Here is a 15,594-nt window from a genome sequence, read left to right as displayed (position 1 = left end):
TAAGCAGAACAACGCAGTTACTCAAAATCGGTCCCCATGCTAGATTTTTGCATTATATTTCAGAGCATGTTTTAATGCTTACAAAAAGAAAGCCCCTATTTCAAAACAATATGGCCGTTATGGTCTGATTTGAGTCCTCCTTGTGATATTTGGGGGAGATTTACATTAGGGACTTTTTTAGGGATTTACATTTTGGGGATTGACGACTTGGTATGCGTTGACTTATAGAAGAGAACTGTCATTACTCTCTAAGTATTGTTTACTTGTTGTTTTTTGTACTTTTTCTCTGAGCACACACATTCATTGAAAGTTCATTTCAAGGAAATAGTCTAAAATTTAAATGGAAGAGTTTTTGGAGCAATTTAAATACGCACCGAGATCTCCGTGCTTGCGAATCACCATGACGGCAAATTGTTTGCTTGTATTTTAGTTCTTGTGGCACATAAATCCCTCGAAACTTGCCAGACAGGGTCCTTCGCTATTTTCTAATAGAGTATCTATTAGCGGACATCCAACCAGTCACCACTCGAACGGACGTACTCAAAATCGACGATGTTACGAGCAGTTAGTGTGAAGATTTGGAACATGTTTCTATGTGCCGTCTTCTAAGACCTACTGAACATACTCTAACGGAAAGATAATTAGTTCTGACAAGACAACAGCGCTTGTTGTCCTCTTTCGAAGAGCCCCGAAACTACTGCTAGTCCAAACACGAGAAATTGGTTTCTTCTTCGCTTTCACTATACCCTTCCTACAGGTGATATATGTATTTTTTATTAATCGCATGTACACCCCCTTCCCCCTCCCCCCCAATTTTTGCGGGCCACGAAATTCTTGAAGAAGCTGTACTCCCGTTTTTCTTTTCCGAGAGCATATCCAGATGTTCTATCCTATACTAGTCCCATTCTCTAGTAGTCCTGTGGTGTTTCTGACGTTAACAACTACGCTATAGAAACGCCACGCGCTAATAGAGAAAATATTCGCATTGCCAGTGCGTGGAGCCCACACTCCGTAAACTTTTGCGTGCAGTTGTACCATGTCCGCAATAAGCGTGTGGGTTACCAGGATTTCACACTTTTTGGCTGCATGCTGTTATCTGAAGTTGCGCAGTCAAAAACGTACAAAACATAGTGGAATCAGTTCATCACACTTAATCTGTAGTGTGAAAAGACCGAACGGGTGTGTGATTGTATGGCAAAGCAGGATGTGAGAAAATTTGTAATTGACGTCGCGCGAACCGATTCCTGGTTTCATGAGTTTACTGAAAAAGAGGGGAAAAACGAGAAATGTCAGGACTTAACAACGTGCTCGTTCTTTGTATATTCGGAGGTTGTTCAGGAGCTCTTTATTGCCATGTCATACCTCGACCCTGCCATGTGATACTTAGCCATGTCATGCCAAACCTTGCATTTCTTCTCGCACACTCAGGCAAGGGCCCATGGGCGAAGCAGGTGTCGAGCATCGTGCCGCTGGGCAGTCCGCTGACCATGGTGATCGCCATCAACGACCGCGACAAGCAGTTCGACATGCGCGTCAAGTCGTGCGCCGCGCACGACGGCCTTCGCGGCCCCATCCAGCTGACGGACGACCGGGGCTGCGTCCTGCGGCCCAAGATGCTCACGGCGTTCATGAAGGTGCGCGACTTCAGCGGCAAGGCGAGCGTGGTGGCCTTCTCGCACTTCTACGCCTTCAAGTTCCCCGACACCATCGAGGTGCAGATACAGTGCGTGGTCGAGATATGCCGCCACGGATGCCCCGATGACTGCCCCGGACACGAGCAGCACCCACCTCACGTGCGTATTCATCTTCATTCATTCATTCATTCATTCATTCATTCATTAATTCATTCATTCATTCATTCATTCATTCATTGCACCGCTTCAGTGAGTGCACGTTTCCTGGTGAGTGCGCGTGTCCTTCAATGCTTTCTAGCATCGTTAACTGAGACTAATTTTAGAATCACGTCAGAACGTCTGCCTAAAACTGCAAGAAACTAGCACCCCACTGCGGGAGAAGCGCTCACGCTTCGTTGACACTGAACAAGCACTTTTCAAATTGGGGGACCCACGCGCAGCGTAGAATGAAATTATGTGGGTGCTTTGAACATGCCCAATGCAGGGAAGAGAAAGAATTGCTGGCGTAAGAAGTGTCCAAACCACTTTTAGTACAGCCCGACAAAAAGGTGAGAAGGGCGAGGAACAATAGCCACCGTTGTGTACCAGCCGTGGTTTCATGTGCACACCATGTATATTTTGCGACATCGACAATACTACCTTTTCTTTTGGAACATTCCAAGGGGCCTCTGTCTGCATCATACTTTGTCGCTAGGAGCTGAAAACTCATCCATACATTTGCGCTTACTTTGAAACCTAATTAGGATATTTTAAAGACAACATTCGTTATTCACGATCGGTCACAAGTGTCCACGCATACATGACTATCAAATGACACTGTCGTCTCGCCGTTTCCACGTTTGATGTCAGGGGTTTTTAAAAGGGTTGGCAGTGCAAACGATATTCTCTTTATAGAGTAATTAGATCGCACCGTGACTTCCACTGTTCTGCCTAACGAGTGGTATATAAACAAGAGTTTTTATCCGTAGTCCCTGAGTTTTCTCGACCGACTTAACGCGTCTCCTCGCAGGGAGGCGGTGGTGATCTGCCTCCACCAAACCACCTGGAGGAGGGACCGCCACCGCCCGAACTGCACCACCATCCGAGACCGCCGCATCATCAGCGGCCGCACTATGCCTCCTCGTCATCTGAGCAGGACCAGAAGCTGGAGAGCCCACCGTCACCACACCATCAGCAGCAGCAGCACCGCGATCCACAACGAGAGGGTGTAGCTGCAGGCAGTTCTCTGCACGCGATAAAGCGCCAGCCGCAGCCGCCACAGCACCAGCAGAGCGTAAGCGCTACCCAGCCCCCTGTGCAGCACCAAACAGTTCCATTTGGTCTCCCGCTACTGTCGGTGAACGTTCTTCCCAACCATTACTGTAAGTACAGGTACTCTTCGTTACCGCATCGTGTAAATAAGCTAAACAAAATTGGTGGGTTTCTTGAATTCATTCTAAACACGTGACTTTTGCGTCTCTTTGTACACTCTGCAAAATAGCTCGCGTGCTACACTAGGCTAAGCTGCATCCAGTACTTAACTTCATGGAGCCAGGGAATGGGGAGAGGGGAGCGAGTCTGACTAGCATGTGCGTGTTGATGGGTTGGCGCGTTCGCACCATTTACAAAAAAGTAATATTCACCCTACGTTTGCTCAATCATGCACGACATGACTGGGGATTTTGTGCCGTAAGGTCTTGCAACGCCGACATATGCTTGATGGCTCTGCACAAAGTGCGAATAAATGTTATATACAAACAGTGGTGGACAGTACAGACAACAAAACTATAATCAATTGCATTAACCTCGCTTTGTTCGTACGGCATAGTTTTTTGAGCGTGCGTCATAAAAACATGAATAAAACATGGCACACACAAGCATTTCAGAAACATTTTTACATCTAGTCAGGACAGGGAGACGTCCCCAGATGAACTTCTATCCCTTCATTTCCAGAGATGTGACATTCAAGTGACAGCAGTAGTGGTGTAAAGTCCTTCATCCCCATTGTGTGCTTAGGTCGTATATCGAAATATCAAGCCATACGTCTCTGAAAACGTCCATGTGGTTGTGCATGTGTGTCTTTCTTGTATTATTCTATGTCTGCAACGAATATTACGTTAAACATGGCAAGTAATTTTGGAACACCAGAATCAAAGAGAAGGCTGCCTTCACGGCATCTACGTGTACTTTATTTAATGTTAATGGTGGTGTTATTTTCCTCGATGTTTGTGGCGGCTGCATATATTGCAGCGGCGCCGGACACTCTGTGTAGTGGTCACGTCTTGTCTGCACGAAAAATGTCCTTACGCTTTGCTAAGATTGGTCGCACTACATTGACACTGCAGTCGCTGAGCTCTACTTAATGCAAGTTTGACTGGCTCAACCAGCAACGGCACTCTTGTCTTCTTTCTGCAGTCACTCTGTATCGTTAAGCTGGTCGAATACATCAACTCACAGTGTTGTCTTCCCACCTATTCCCAGATCCGCCGACGCCACCGGGCGTCCACATGGGCCCACCACACCCTCACAACGTTGTCTCTGTGCACCAGGCTCCTCCACCGCATCTATCGTTCCCGCCTATGAACCCGCACCTGCAAGCCATGCCGCGACGCCCTTCGTACGAGGAGGCGGAGGAGCAGTTGCTGCAGGAAGGCCTACCCAAAAACGTCATCACAGACGCTCCTCAGTTTTCTACGACACCTTCTCAACACGAAAGTGCTTCCGACACAACCAGCGAGAATAAATTTGAACCAATCACGCAGAAGGAGTACTCAAGAGATTCACAGTTATCGGTTGCCACTGCTCCACCCAAAGAAAAACCCACATTGCGGCCCCTTTACTACGAAGCCCCCAAGTCTGCGGGAGCGCCATCGTCACGTTTCGAACAACCTGACACCACGACGAACCCCTCTCTGTCGCATACGGAAGATGAATACGAAGACGAAACAACGTCTGATATGCCACTCACAACGACGGCGACAACAGCGAGCGTGACTGAGGCACCTTTTACAACCCCGTCTCGTGACACGTTCAACATGCCTCCGCCTGTGCGTCCATACCCGAAAACACCTCCACAAGAAGGGTCCATCGCTGAGGGAAATCAGCTCGACGCGCCCGACCTTAGTTCTGCAAAGCCGGTGTTTTTCACGTATTCACCACCTTCCAGGGCCCCAGCCCACGTTCCAATCAAGGATGACCCTAGTGACACCGATGGCAACGGCTCTAGTGATGGAAGATTCAGTGCCATTAGACCGCGACCTCCTGCACCACCTGGCGCTACCGGTGAGCTGTACCAACCTGCGAGACCGCATTTCCCGTATCCTATGTCTAAGATTGGACTGGCCGGTGCACCTAACCCTGACGCGTTTCAGGAAAGGGTCGACATCGTAGCCGAAACTGCGTCGGATCGTCCTTCCACTGTGCCACGGACCGAGACCCCGCACGATTCCAACAAGTCCGCGACACCGACAACCGAAACGGCGTCGTCGACGACGACGACGGCGGACCCGACGCACGTTCACAAGGTTCCCATCCAGGCTTCTGTGGCACTTATGAGCGGCCGCTTCCCGAACGGCCCACGCTCGCTCAAGACCAAGCGCAACGCCGTCGGCTCTTCAGACCAGCTGGGTGTTCGCGGCTCACTGCGAGTCATCGCGGGCGTCGACTTGGCCTTCCTGCCCAATGTGACCAGGGACGATGCTGCCGTCTTCACCGGTCGCTACGAAGAGATCATCTACGGCGTCTGCCTCCCGGCCACGGGTCTGGCTGCGAGTGTGGGTGCCTTCGTGCTGCTCATCCTGTGCACCACGTGCATTGCCGCCTACCTCTACTACGTGCTCAGGACGTACGAGGCCAAGTCGAAGCAGTCCTTTGTACTGCGCAGGTTTCTCTCGACGTACAGAAACAGAAAGATGAAGCACTGAAAGCTACGCAACCGAGAACGTAGATTTATGATGGTGTTTTCCCTTCGAAAGCCCCGTGGAACAATCTCAGGAAAGAAAAACTTCGCACTCGTGACGACGTTGCCACACTTGCATTCAGACTGCTAGATGATGCACCGAAGGTTGTTAGGTTGTGAATCATCATGGAAAGATGCCCCATTGTGCAATGTGTGTGGTTGTGGCTGTCGTTACAGGTTGTGACGTTGCGATCACGCGAACAGGGCGCCACTCGTGAGCAAAGACAGAAGTGCAGTGGTTTCCGGCCAAAAAGCTATTGACTAGTGCCTCTGAACGAGTTTTAATTTAACGCAGAGTCAAAAGTTGACAAAAATATAGCATGGGAAAGCGTGACGGAGTCGCGACGAAGCCTAAGACTGCCCTCACCGAGCGTGAGGTCTTGCTCCCACCTAAATATAGATGGCGTGCTCTAGTAACTTCTTTACGGACCTTCCGACCGAGCGCATTGCATCGCAAACACGCGCTCATTCAGCAAAAGACAGCACTCCCTGTGTGGAACGATCATGTGTGTGTATGTGTGTGTGTACATGTTCTTTATTTTTGTCAACGAGGCGCAACTGTCCGCGCGTGTATACTTAAGTGAAGTGTGAAACGCTGTTGGTATCATCCTGTGTGATGTGAACTCAGAACCACTCAGCTCTCTATACCTTGTTGTTCTTTGCCTGTGCGTGTGACATTGCGTGCGTAGGGAACAGAACATTAATAATCGCCGTAATTAGCGGACGTTTTTGTTTCATCTGCGTTCCTTTCAACGTGACAATTGGATGCAACTGACGTGTTTTCCTGGTGATGCGACGCTAACGAGCTCGCGCTTCTGTTTTTAGGCACCACCAGCAGCATCATGTGACTAATGCTTTTGAAATTGCTCTTAACACTACTGACCTACCGACCTATTTGCTTTCTCGCTGAACATTTCGGAGCGAACCAATCAAACTGCTCGCTTGTCCCTTAGAGCAGCACCAACGAGAGAGGAAAGAAAAGGTAACTAACCTGAAAATGTGAATATATCTACGCGCGTAGCTTGTATAGAGCCTCTCGCACTTACGCGTACATTCCGGAGGGAATCAAGCGCCTCCATGATGATGATGTATGTAAAACACGTGCAATGCTGCACCACGGAAAGACATATACATGCTCCTTGATACTTTCATGAGGCCACCACTTCTAACAACAGTCTAATGGACGGCTAAAACTTTATTAAACGTCCGGCAAGGCTCAACGCCACTCAGGAGTAGGTCTACGTATAATTCGTAACGCCATGGCCTTACTTCAATGCCGCCTCGCGGTATTGCTGAGCTACCCATTTCTGGATGCCGAAGTCTGGGCTGTGTAGAGCAGCGGCCTAACCCAACGATTGGGTATGCAGAGGAACTGCCATCATTCCAATAATTACATTGCACTCTCAAAACATGTGTTTGAATGCTGATAGCCTTCCTTGGCCCAAATTGCACGGGTCGTCCTGATGCATGTGGGAGGAGGGAGATCATAGCGAGAAGAGAAAAGGCAGTGAGGTTAACCAGATGGGCGTCCGGTTTACTACCCTACACTGGAGATCAATAGGCAGATTTGTCTTGGATGTAATGAGGTAGGCAAGATGCTCGCCTAGAGTACCCGTAGGCGAGGGGCCGCCTCATCTTCAGTTTAGGACTCGGCGGTGGGTACATCTTTCCAGCGTTTCTATATTTTCTTGTTATACCATGGCATGGAAGTTCAAACACGATGCCATTTCGATCATATCCAGCTTAAGCACGTCACAGGAGACTGACTAGAGTTTCTATAAAACAGGAATACTTACTAAGCAAGTTTAATTGACTTAAGCTTTTATGGTTACCCTACACGCCAAGAATGGAAATTTCACCGGGCTTGACAGAGGTCTAGTAAGGCTAATTTTGGGTGATTATTATAATTTTTCATACATTTGTTCAATAATTAACCAAAATTGCGAACCAATCTTGCCAGACAGTGGCTAATATAATCACGGTAACTAATTTCCTTGCTAATAACAGTCACTGCGTAGCATAGTGAGAGTGTGCATTGATATTTTTTCTCTTGTGATGCCACGTGTATCTCAGCCGTAGATTATTTCTTCTATAACGTTTCTTTCTGTTTTTTTATGTGTCCTATTCAAAAGAGATTCTCTCTCTGTACCTCTTCAACTTTCTTTCACAATAGGCTAACATAACTCCGGCTGCAACATATTTGACTTTGCAGTTTGTTATCGCCCTAGCAGCACCACTTTGTCTGACGTGGTTGGTCGGGAGAAGTTGCTAATACTAGGGGAGCATCCACAAATTGTTTTTAAATTGTTGAAAAGAAGGCGTTTTATCACGAAAAGACGTCTATAATGTAACCAGGTCACTGCGGTGTCCTCTTATGCTGCCATCTGAGCGACTGTGTGACATGTGTCAGTGAGTCGGCTCTGAATACACAGTCAACAATGCTGTCGCCACTATTGATCACCCACCGTGAACCTCGTTCATGCCAGCCTGCCATGGGTTGAAGCTCTCAAGCAACGCGCAACACAAAGGAAGCGATAAGAAAAAAAAATTACCTGTGGGGATATATGCTGAAGTGCCACGGCTTGCCTTCGTGCGATAGAGATGATGTTTTTTTTGTTTGTTTGTTTCCGTGCCAGAAATTTATTTTGTTATTTTTTTCGTGATGTCGATGCGAACTCCTTAGAACGTTAGCTGTGGAAATTCAAGTGTGAACTATTTGAAAACGTAAAACCGTGATATTTCATGTTGGCCAGAGTCAGTGTTTTGAAAGCTGGCGCGCTGGGGGATAGTATAAAGAGAGAGAGAAAGAAAGAAAGCGCTTATGATGAGGAGAAGGTTGCGAGGAAGGAGTGAAAAAGGCCGTTGCTGTATGGGGTACATAAAGCTTGGTGGGTGGTGCCACACAAGCACGCTCTATAGATGGATGGGTGTAGGGAAGGATGCATAATGTCGTGACGTGAAGACAGAGGTCGTGTTTGAAGACGCTGAGAAAACAACAGCGAGTCGGTCTTTTTATTAACCGCGCGCGCCAGAGAGTTCCTCGTCTTTCTCGTGTTTGCGTTCTGCATAAAAGCGTGCAGATGCGTGTATGCGCTGTCGCCTTCGTCTTTTTCGCGGGACACACGTGACAATATAAACGCCCCCTTACAAACGAGCAGGTGACTCGTTACCTAGCAAGCTAAATTATAATTCATCCCGAGCCTTGAAAATTGGACAGAAATAAGAGTGGACCATTCCCGGTATTTCGCCATGGACTCCTCAGGACTTGCCTGGTGTAGGCATTGGTAAGCTATCACAAATGCACAGTATGTAACGGATGCTCTAGGTTGCGTAAGTTTACCCCACGACTAAATACTGAGCTATGCGAAAGGGAAACTGCAGCAACATCGGCGTTACCATGGTAGAAAGTGGGACTAGTTTGAATGGTTGTATAGTTTTCTTCGTGTGCTTTCTCACTCCGTCTTTTAATGAATTGACGTTACTCGCGAAGAATGGGGGCTTTGATATGCGCCTCTCTGTACGTTTACTCAAAGCGAGTATGAAATGTTTCCGGCGTTCCGACACATCAGTGGAGTGTGATAAATTAAGATGCACCAGATACGAAAGTAAGGCAAATTTTTTATGCAAAGTTTTTCTCGGCCGTCTTCTCTCACACGAGTATTGTTTGGCTATGTCACATCCATGAAGACAACGTATCTTTATCTGGCTGCAAAATTGAGTGAATTTGGCGATGTTTTCTGTCTGTATGATGCAATACTAGCTTAAGACTGTGCGTGTGCATGCCTCAGTGTTTGTTTTCTTTTGTACTTGAATGACTTTAAGAAGGAGTATTAAATAAAGTCAGTTTCTTACCTTTCTTTAATTTCATTCGTGCATGTGTAATACTAAACATTGGCCACGTATCTGCGCGCTTCGCTGCAAATGTCGTCGAAAGACGATTGTCTTCTCTTTGCAGGCGCTGCGTGAGATATGGACGCCATGCGGCAGTAGTGTCCGGAGACAGGGGCCTGTACAGAATGCAGGGCCACTGGCAGGTGACAGCGCCATCTCATCGGCAGGCCGCCTTTTCCTGCAAAGCGTCGCATCTTCAACCCCGCGTAAAAGAAACACTAGGGTCTTTAAACTCACGCATCTATGTATTTTCTAGTAAGAAAATACACCACCTAACACGTATCGACGTTTAGCCTCAAATAGGCGCAATAGTTGGTTTTTGATCGACAAAACACGAACGCAGCCACCAGATAAAGATGTCTTGGCGTAGAGTAAGTGCTTAAAGAGGCTTTGCAACACTTTTTGAGCATGGTCAGAAAACACGGCCGATCGGGTAGTAAAGGCTGCTGACCACTCGCGAGCCAAATATTATAGTGTAGCACGTGGCCTGGAATTCACAATAAATTATCACAGCCAGCTAAAATTGCGTTCTCTTCTCTCTACAAATGACGTATGACACCCAAAAACCACTCCTAGAAAGCCCATCTATCAGCCTTTGACTGATTTGAACGTGGCATGCTCGGTCGTTACAGAGATCGCCTTGGGAGGCTGCGACTTGTCCACGCGTGAGCACGCGATCGCACTGAGAAAGCCACGCATTCGAAGAAGAAAAAAAAGAAAAGGGGCTCAAGGTCACGAGGCACGCATGACGTATTTTCTTTGCACCTGCTATCCCTCCCTGCTTAGCTTCCAGCGCTTTCTCGGGACGAGAGAAGAGAGCTAGCATGCATTTGTACCATGCGATAAGCTTTTGTAACTCCACTCACACTGGACCGATTCATAACATTCTAACGCAATGTCGTTAAAGAGCTCGTGTCGCAGAAAATCCGCTGTCGACGTCGGTTGTAAGTGAAAAATCGTCCGTGAGCGAAAAACCGAGAAAGAAGCAAATAAAACAAAGAATAAAATTTTCAGTCCCATTGAGGATCGAACCCAGACTGTTCGCAGATGTTTACCAAAAAACCACGATGCTAGTTGCAGCTGCTTCGGGAAAAAGCTCTACATAAATGCCATATGGTGGAAGGAGCCTCCTTAACGCATTTTGTTCGACAGGTGTCACGACGAAAACTAGCCCATTCGGCGATTTGTAGGTGTATTTGGGAGGCCACCAAACTTCGTCGAAAAAGGCCGGGATAGTGCAGCCATCGCCACTGAAAACACGCAGGAACTTTCAAACTGCTTTAAAAATGGACAACTATGTCCATTTAGAAGACAACATATCAAGCCTTTCCAGATGCGTTTATCAAGCAAACAGCAAATGCTAGATAATGTGCTGCCATCTGTGAGGCATTGTGGGACTCTCTATGCCCCTTCAAGGAAATGTCATTTCAACAAACCACAACACTTGCATAGATTTAGCTTCTCATTCATACGACACCATTAAAGAAGGAAAGTACTGCAGTTGCCATTTCAATGACCATTAGGCGATGCTTGTTGCGGTTGGCCACAAGAGGCCTCCAGAAGGACAAGTCTAACAATAGCCAGATGACCAACGCAAAACGGGCGACAGAATGTGATCATTTACGAATACAAATGTCACGCCTACGCGAAGTTCATAATACAGGACCATGTGACTATATCACTGTACAATAGTTTCATGAAGTTGTTATAAAAGTGCTGTTAAATGGATCGAAAACCTGTACCATTATTACAGATACGTCGCGCTTGCGCGCCCACGCATTTGTGTGTGTGTGTGTGTGTGTGTGTGTGTGTGTGTGTGTGTGTGTGTGTGTGTGTGTGTGTGTGTGTGTGTGTGTGTGTGTGTGTGTGTGTGTGTGTGTGTGTGTGTGTGTGTGTGTGTGTGTGTGTGTGTGTGTGTGTGTGTGTGTGTGTGTGAGTGAGTTCGTGCGTGCGTGCGTGCGTGCGTGCGTGCAAGTGTATAACAAAACATATGAATAAGCTTGCGCAAGCTTGGTTCAAGGGCGCACTCTGGGCTGGATTTAGCAATCGCGTTCAATTCTTTATGGCGAAGCTTCGTCAGGCTATAAGCTCTTCCAGTCAATTCATTTCATGGTTACTTGAAAAAGTCTTTCAGGGCCCCTTTGAACTTTCACCGGGTTACTGAATTGCGTGGCATACATACATACATACATACATACATACATACATACATACATACATACATACATACATACATACATACATACATACATACATACATACATACATACATACATACATACATACATACATACATACATACATACATACATACATACATACATACATACATACATACATACATACATACATACATTCATACATACATACATACATACATACATACATACATACATACATACATACATACATACATACATACATACATACATACATACATACATACATACATACATACATACATACATACATACATACATACATACATACATACATACATACATACATACATACATACATACATACATACCAAAATTTCTGCTTTCAAGTATACCAAAAAACTGCCGTCTTTATTATAGGATGGTTTATGTGCCAGAACCACAATATGATCGTGAGGTACTCAGCAGTGCCAGGCTACAGAATTTCCAATCACCTGCTGTTCTTTAGCCTGCACTCCTATCGCACAGAACATGGGCCTTCAGCTCTTCCTCTCCATCGAAATGCGACCTCCGCGGCCGGAATCAAACCCGTGACTTTCAGGTCAGCAGCTTGGCCCAGCAGCCACTTCTCTACGAAGACGTATACTGTGCGCGTGTATAATTAACCATTAAGCAGCAGTAGCAGGACCAGATGCGGCCCTGTTTGCCGTGCAACACATGACCACGGTAGGCCCGTGTTATATGCATTTGCAATGCTGGAAGTTGCTCCACGTTGACGCCTTCTGTGACACGTTTTAGGGGCGAAGCTTCTTAAAGCGGCACACATTCATCCCTCGTCGTAGTGTGCAACCCATCTTACGCTTTGACCTGCAAGGTGGTGCCGGTGGAAGATTCCTACTGTGCGTTGTTGAACAATAAAAAATTCGCAGCGTACGCGTTATCTAAAAGCTGGATTCTCCTGTCTCTCATTCCCTATTAGCAGCCACTGGCATGTACATTGAGCACTATCTGACAAGAAAGGGTTGCTAGGTTACAATCGCTTGGCGTAACCTCCTTGGTTTTAGAAAGGTTTAGCGAGCGTTGGGCCACAGTGCCACGAATACAGTGAAGTAGTATATACCATGAACTCAAGGTGGTTAAAGGTGGGAAGTAGACACGAAGCGCAAGCCGTAAGAAATTGTGCATGTGCCACCTCTCGTTTAGTCCTTGGAATGTTCGCTGGATAGCGGTGCTTCTATATGCGGAATATATGATGAAAAGATGCGAGATGGTGGTACTTGGAGTGTTGACTAGATGGACGAACGGACGTACAGACAGATGCATGAACGGACGGATGGACGGACGCAGGGGCGGTTGCATGGACGAACGCAAGGACGTATGCAGGAACGGACGCACGGATGGACGCATGGACGCACGAACAGACACACGCACCGACGGGCAGACGAACGCACGGACGGTCACACAGACGGACGCATGGACGGACGAAAGCAAGAACGAATGGACGAACAGATGTTTCGCTCCATTCTCTATCATTCACCCCGTGGATATGCTGCCATTTTTTGTTTAACGCAGTGGCGATGGGGTTGCCATGAAATCTATTAAAGGCCCAACAGTGCATGCGATTCCCTAGCTAGAGCGACAAATGGCAGCGACAAACAAGCTCCGTCGTGCTGTCGCGTCGGCTGCAACCACATGTCGGCGACAAAGTGTCATCGTTGCTTGAACGAAAATTATTACGCGCATACCCATAAATTGCGATCAGAAGTTCAAAAGAAGGTCGATTATCATGACAGCATGCCAAACTTATTATTCTTCTGTGGCATAAGGAAGCCACAAAAGCATTTGACGTCCTTTTTTTTTCGCAATTATTGGTTTCACCGTGACTGGGTGCCCATAAGCGTGCGCTGAGACGGTTACGATGAACTTATCATGATAATTTTACATTGCAGCAAGCGACCATAGTGATATAGCCACAACCCAAGGCCGCAAAACAATTATCACTTCATTCTCGAGGGCATACATTTTATAGAAAAATTTGATGTCGTACAGGCGGCGATATCTGCGCGACAGCATGCGGTGCACGTTATCGCAGTCCTTCCCTCTAACATTTTGTAAGTTTATTTTGCAAGGTGTTTGTGCTAGGAACGACCCGGTGGTTTGCGGGTTCGTGTGCTGCGCCTTAACGGTTGGCTTTCCGCTGACGGCGAAGCTGACCATGCCTCCTTTTGTGGCGTCGGAGCTGCTAGCTCTGTCGGGCAGTTCACGTTGACAGGTGAGTTAGGCTGTTGAACAGGAGGCGTCGAATCAGTAGACACCAGTTTATCTGGAACGGATGTTCTGGCTGAGTTTCCTGCGGCCGGTGACTTCTCCTCTGTGACGTTGCTGTGTGGCGTTAAAGGGTGTCCGAGTCCGGACTTGGAATTCAGGCTTCGTGTCTCAGGTCCGCATGGCGTGGTCGCAGGTGGTCGGCATGCGGGAACCGAAGTTGTTCGCGCACTTTCACCACGTATGTCACATCACTCGCAACTTGACGCACCACACCTTCCTCCCACGAGGCACACTCACCGCGCACAGTCTTCACGAACACTTTCAAACCAACGTCAAACAAACGCTCACGCACACGACACACGTCCCGCTGTTCTTTGAGTTTCTGCTGCTTTGTGTGCATCGACCTTGAAAAGTCTGGTTTTAACAATGCAAGTTTTGTTCGTGCTCGTCGCTCAAGAAAAAGCTCGGCGGGTGTCTGCCATCACGCTATCAGGTGTGTTACGGTTTGTCATCAAGAAACTATCAGTATTTTTCTGGGACGAATGTCGAGTACCTGAGGATTTGCTTTCCAACAGTTTCTTCGTCAGAGCACGTTTCACGGTCTGTACGGTTCGTTCAGCCGCACCATTCGAAGGTGCATGGTAGGCGGGAGTGCGAATGTGTTTCGCGCCGTTGGTGGCCATAAAATCCACAAACTTGGTCGAGATAAATTGTGGCCCATTGTCGCTTATTAGTGCTTCCGGGAATCCGTAAGCGGTGGAAGCACATCGAAGCTTTTCAATTGTCTTTGCTGTTGAAGTATACAGCATCGGTCACGCTTCGACCCTCTTGGAATAGGCATCCACAAAGACGAGAAACGCATTTGCACTTGTCTGCGCAAAGTCTTATGGACGCGGGATCAATATCTGGCTGGATAACTCCATTTTGGTGCTAACGGAGCTGCAGGGTGCACTGCTTGGCGTATTTTACATCTTTTTTTACATATTCTTCCAGGGCTAGGTCAATTCCTGGCCACCACACAAAACAGCGGGCTAGCATTTTCATGCTGCTTGCCCCAGGATGTTCAGTGTGCGGAATGTCAAGCACGCGATGTCTCAGTACTTTAGGAATAACAACCTGAACTCACCATATTAAGCACCCCTGCTCCAGTGACAGTTCGTCTCTGCGTACGTGATACGCCCTCAGGTCTTGTGGACATTCGCCCGTTCAACCACTCAGAGTGAAATCAGCCACTAGAAGTCAGACATCACCCGGACGCTTTGGCGATTTCATCGGCTGTCAGTGGAAGACACTCAAATACTGACAGGCACTCGGCGGATTCTACTCTTGCTGGCACTGCTTGAGGCAATCTGGACAAGGCGTCAGCCACGTTCATGTTCTGGCCCTAACGGTAATTAAGGCGGTACCTGTATGCTGCAAAAGTCATCGCCCAACGTTGCATGCGCACTGCGGCCAACATTGGTGTAGGTTTACCTTCACCTAAAATGCCAAGTAGTGGCTAGTATAGTCTAGCTAGTAGTGGCTAGTAGTAGTGGCTAGTATAGTAGTGGCTAGTATAGTCTAGTATAGGCTAGTATAGCCAAGTAGTGGCTAGTCTGTGTATATTGTGAAGTCTCTACCATAAAAATAGCGGTGAAACTTTATGAGACCAAATATTAGTGTGAACGCGAAGCGTTGGCACTGATATTTGGTGCGTAGGTATTTT

The 15,594-nt window shown here is 47.3% G+C and overlaps 1 protein-coding gene across 1 annotated transcript in view; it reads left to right on the top strand.

Annotated features, from left to right (window-relative positions):
- LOC142800416 (uncharacterized) overlaps positions 1 to 7,074 on the top strand; it is a 51,335-nt gene extending 44,261 nt beyond the window's left edge. The window contains exons 5-7 of the mRNA XM_075887474.1: positions 1,429 to 1,793; positions 2,644 to 2,995; positions 4,095 to 7,074. Coding sequence (XP_075743589.1) covers positions 1,429 to 1,793; positions 2,644 to 2,995; positions 4,095 to 5,536 — 2,159 coding nt within the window. The 3' untranslated portion in view covers positions 5,537 to 7,074. The remainder of the gene's footprint in view (positions 1 to 1,428; positions 1,794 to 2,643; positions 2,996 to 4,094) is intronic.
- Positions 7,075 to 15,594: the final 8,520 nt, after the last annotated feature.

The sequence above is a fragment of the Rhipicephalus microplus genome, chromosome 1 (assembly GCF_043290135.1).
Source record: "Rhipicephalus microplus isolate Deutch F79 chromosome 1, USDA_Rmic, whole genome shotgun sequence".
NCBI classification, from domain to species: Eukaryota; Metazoa; Arthropoda; class Arachnida; order Ixodida; family Ixodidae; genus Rhipicephalus; species Rhipicephalus microplus.
Note: the sequence above shows the minus strand (reverse complement) of the source record. Positions and strands in the feature narration are given on the sequence as shown.